Consider the following 3,506-nt stretch of genomic DNA (forward strand, 5'->3'; position numbering starts at 1 on the left):
CGCTCCCAACACCCCACCCCCACCCGCAGCGACTCCCACCCTGGGAGACTCACACTCCTCCCTCATGCCAGCCTGGCGGCACTTGCGCAGGCGGCACTCCTGGCACTTGCGGCGCATGTAGGTGTCCATGGGGCAGCGGCCCCCACTGTGGCAGGCGTAGCGGGCCCCCTTGATGACGCTGCGCCGGAAGAAGCCCTTGCAGCCCTCGCAGCTCAGCACGTTGTAGTGGAAGCCGGAGGCCTTGTCCCCACACACGCTGCACACCTCATTGCCCAGCATTTTGGGGGCTGGCCCCTTTTTCCGCTTTTGTGGACGGACCTCTGGAAACAGATCAAGAACCTTGATTCTTCTCCAAGAAAAAAAAAAACGTGGTCCCCAGTCAGTCACTGCCCTGGATGCCCAGGGACTGTCAGCCGCTTCATCGTGCGCAGCAAGTCCTGTCATGGGCTGAGTTCCCCTGGGTCCTAGGTGCTGTCTGAGCCCTTCCAGGCATGGAGCCTCCCAAGCACCGTCAGAGATGGGGACACTTCTCGTCTCCCTTCCATAAGGGAACCGAAGCTCAGAGGGTCTAAGGCCGAAGCAAATGTCACACTGATCGCCCAGGACTCACGGACACCAAAGCCTATGGACTGACAGGACCCCAAGGTATCCAGCTCAGATCCAGGGAGCCCCGACCTCCTCCCAATCCAGAAGCTTCTTACCTGTGGACTCTGGAGGGGACTCTGACCCTGGGAGCAGGGCTGTGGGCTCTGATGCCTCCAGACGGAGCCCCAAAGTGCCCCCGCCCAGCTGGGGCGCGCCCGCCTCCTCTGTGAGCATGTAGGGTCTGCCTCCCAGGCACTCGCGGCCTGCATCTTGCGTTCCTGGTTCCCACAGCTCCAGTGCAGAGTCTGAGTCCCGAAAGAGAGGTACAAGGAGGTCTCAGATAGGGGCCCTTTGCCCGGAGGTCTCGCAGGGAATGGGCTAGCTTATCTCCACCCATAGAGGGCAGCAAAACCTAGTTCGGACTCAGGGGCCCAGGGGGTTGGGGGCAGGGGTGTCTTAGGGCAAACTGCTTCCAGTCCCTAGCACCTGAGCACCTTAAATGAGAATGTTAACCTTTGTCCCCTGGGGGGGATGATGTGTATCCATTTCAGAGATCAAACAAAACTCTTCAAAGTCAGAGTTAGCTCTGGACATGCGGATTGTCCGTTCTCCAGCAGCAAGCCCAGACTGAGAAGGAATGGTCAGGTGCCCGTAGTGATCAGGCCTGAGGGCCAGGCAGAGGTAGTCTGGGCAGAAAGGGGCAGGACCACCCGCCGGGGGAGGGCAGAAGGCAGCTCAGGAAGGAGGCTGGAGATTCCTGGGGAAGGAGGCCTCCTCAGGGGAGAGGGCTGGGGTGAAGCACTTACCAGGAGAAACACCAGTCACCGGGGCGGCTAGCCACAGGGACATCTCTCCCTGGAGCCTTGGACATTACCGAGAGACTGTCCTGCAGGAACAACAGTGGTTACACTCTCCCAGAAGGGGACTCCTCTCTGGCCTCTGCTCCCTCTCCCCGACCTGCCTTATCAGTACTAACATAGCAGCTACAGTGACCTGCCACATAAGAGCCTGAGCTAGGACGCGACATGCCCTTCCTCCTTCCATGTCGGGGAGGTCAGGCTTCCTCTTAACCCCCTAAAATGAAGAGGAATGATTAAGGAAATTGCCGGTAGCCAAACAGTTGGGGAAGGCCACAGCCAGCACTCTCTGTTTGGCTCTCAAAGCCCTAGCTCTTGGGCTCCATGCCACCTTTTCTCCCCGGAGCCCCTTTCAGTCCCACTGGGGGATATTTGGGTACATCGGCCCCTCCCCCTCACTCCAGCCTTGGAGTAAGCCCAAACTGGACAGGACCAGGACGTGGGCCTCACTTCACCCAGTAAAACACGCTGCATGTTAGCTCACGCTTGCCACTTTCCAGGGGCTCAGCACAGACCTCTTACCTCCAAGACTCACCCCAATTCAGACACAGGACCTTCCCCAGACCCACTGGGGCTGGGACTTAAATAGAATCCTATTCCTGCCCGAACTTCCAGCAGCAGCAGCAGCATCATCATCCTTCACTTCTCCCCAGAGACCCTTTTCTAAGATCCACAGGAAACCCCACCCCTCACACACACACGCACACGCACACACACAGCGCACAGCCCCAGGCGGGTGCTGAGGACAGACCCACCGAGTGCCCAGGCAGCCAGACTTCCTGGCTGGGGCAGTCTCTGGAGCCCCCTTGCTGGGAGAGGAGGGTGGTGCAGTTCCCGGTCCAGAAGCCTCTGGGGCCAGCCAGCGGGGAGCCAAGCTGAGCAAAAGAGGGACTCTGGGGAAGTAATGTGGGAAAAGGCTGGGGGAGGGGCTGTTGAGGGGTCGGGCTACCTCTTCTTCCTGCCAGGAGGGCTGGAGACTGACAGGAGCCCTAGCCTCCAGGCTCCAGCCACCGCCCCCACCCATGTGACTCCTCCCACGCCAGCCACCCCCTCTGCCCAAAGTCACCCCTGCCCCCCTACCCCAACCATGACAGTTGCATTTCCCTCCAGACCGGCCCAGTTCCATGTCTTTCCCCTTCCTCTCCTCACCCCCCGCGGCTCTGAGCTGCTCCTCCACAAGGACAGCCTCCTAGCACCCCCACCCCAATCCCAGCAGCCTCCAGAGTCAGCAGTCCCTCCCCTCCATAGACACCTCGCAGAGCAAAGGTCCCAGCAGGCGGCTGTGGCCGCCCGGAATTGCGACAGTGAGCCTCAGCCTGCTCTCCCAGCCTCCCTCCTCCTCCCTGCCTCTGGGAAGGGGCCAAGAAGCTCTCCCCACTAGCTGTGGGCCTCGGCCAAGCGGGTAGAACTCCAGGGGTGGAGAGGCAGGTGCCCGGCCTTCCAGGGCTCTCTTAATATGGATGCCCTGCGGGGCACTAAGGAACAGTGACATCTGGGATGGGAGTGGGGTGGGGACAGCAGAGGACCCAGGCCCGGCCAGAACAGATGTGGGGAGCCAGGCAGGCTGCCTTCTCTGGGGGAAGTTTCCACCTGGAGTGACTGGCAAGGCTCTGCCCGGCACCTGTGCGCCTTCCTGAGCCCGAGCCTTCCTGCCCTGTGACTGGAACGGCAGCTCCATCCCTGAAAGCAGAAACCTGGTTTTACTGATTTTAATTTCCCGTTAGTCCCTGGAACAGGGTCTAGCGTAGAGTGGGCCAGAGTAGGTACTGCGTCCCTGGTGGTAGAAAGAATACGTAGGCAAAAACCATGTAATTCCCTTCTATACTTGTTTGCTCTAGTCAATTTAGGCTCTGGGCTCCCATTCAGCTCAAATCCTGGCCTTGCCTCTGTCCCTTACTAGCTGTGTCCCTTATTAGCTTGATTAAGCCTCTGAGCCTCTGCTTCCCTGTCTTTAAAATAAGGATCATCTGGAGCTGGAAAAGATCATGCTTAGTGAGATAAGCCAGAAAGAGAAAGAAAAATACCGGATGGTTTCACTCATAGCAGGAGTATAATGGACCAGGC

General features: G+C 59.2%; 1 protein-coding gene across 4 annotated transcripts in view; it reads right to left on the reverse strand.

Moving 5' to 3' along the window:
- NR1H3 (nuclear receptor subfamily 1, group H, member 3) overlaps positions 1-2,718 on the reverse strand; it is a 7,707-nt gene extending 4,989 nt beyond the window's left edge. The window contains exons 1-4 of one of the 4 annotated variants that reach the window (XM_012725431.1): positions 2,695-2,718; positions 1,392-1,471; positions 702-890; positions 54-320 (exon numbers count right to left, since the gene is read on the reverse strand). In XM_012725431.1, the coding sequence (XP_012580885.1) occupies positions 54-320; positions 702-890; positions 1,392-1,434 (499 nt within the window). In that variant the 5' untranslated portion in view covers positions 1,435-1,471; positions 2,695-2,718. Of the gene's footprint in view, positions 1-53; positions 321-701; positions 891-1,391; positions 1,472-1,964; positions 2,047-2,197; positions 2,434-2,694 lie in introns of those variants that run through there. The other 3 variants (XM_012725428.1, XM_012725430.1, XM_012725429.1) reach the window with 3 other exon arrangements.
- Between the last annotated feature and the right edge of the window lie 788 nt (positions 2,719-3,506).

This window comes from Condylura cristata, unplaced genomic scaffold (genome assembly GCF_000260355.1).
Source record: "Condylura cristata isolate star-nosed mole 26May11 unplaced genomic scaffold, ConCri1.0 scaffold00015, whole genome shotgun sequence".
NCBI classification, from domain to species: Eukaryota; Metazoa; Chordata; class Mammalia; order Eulipotyphla; family Talpidae; genus Condylura; species Condylura cristata.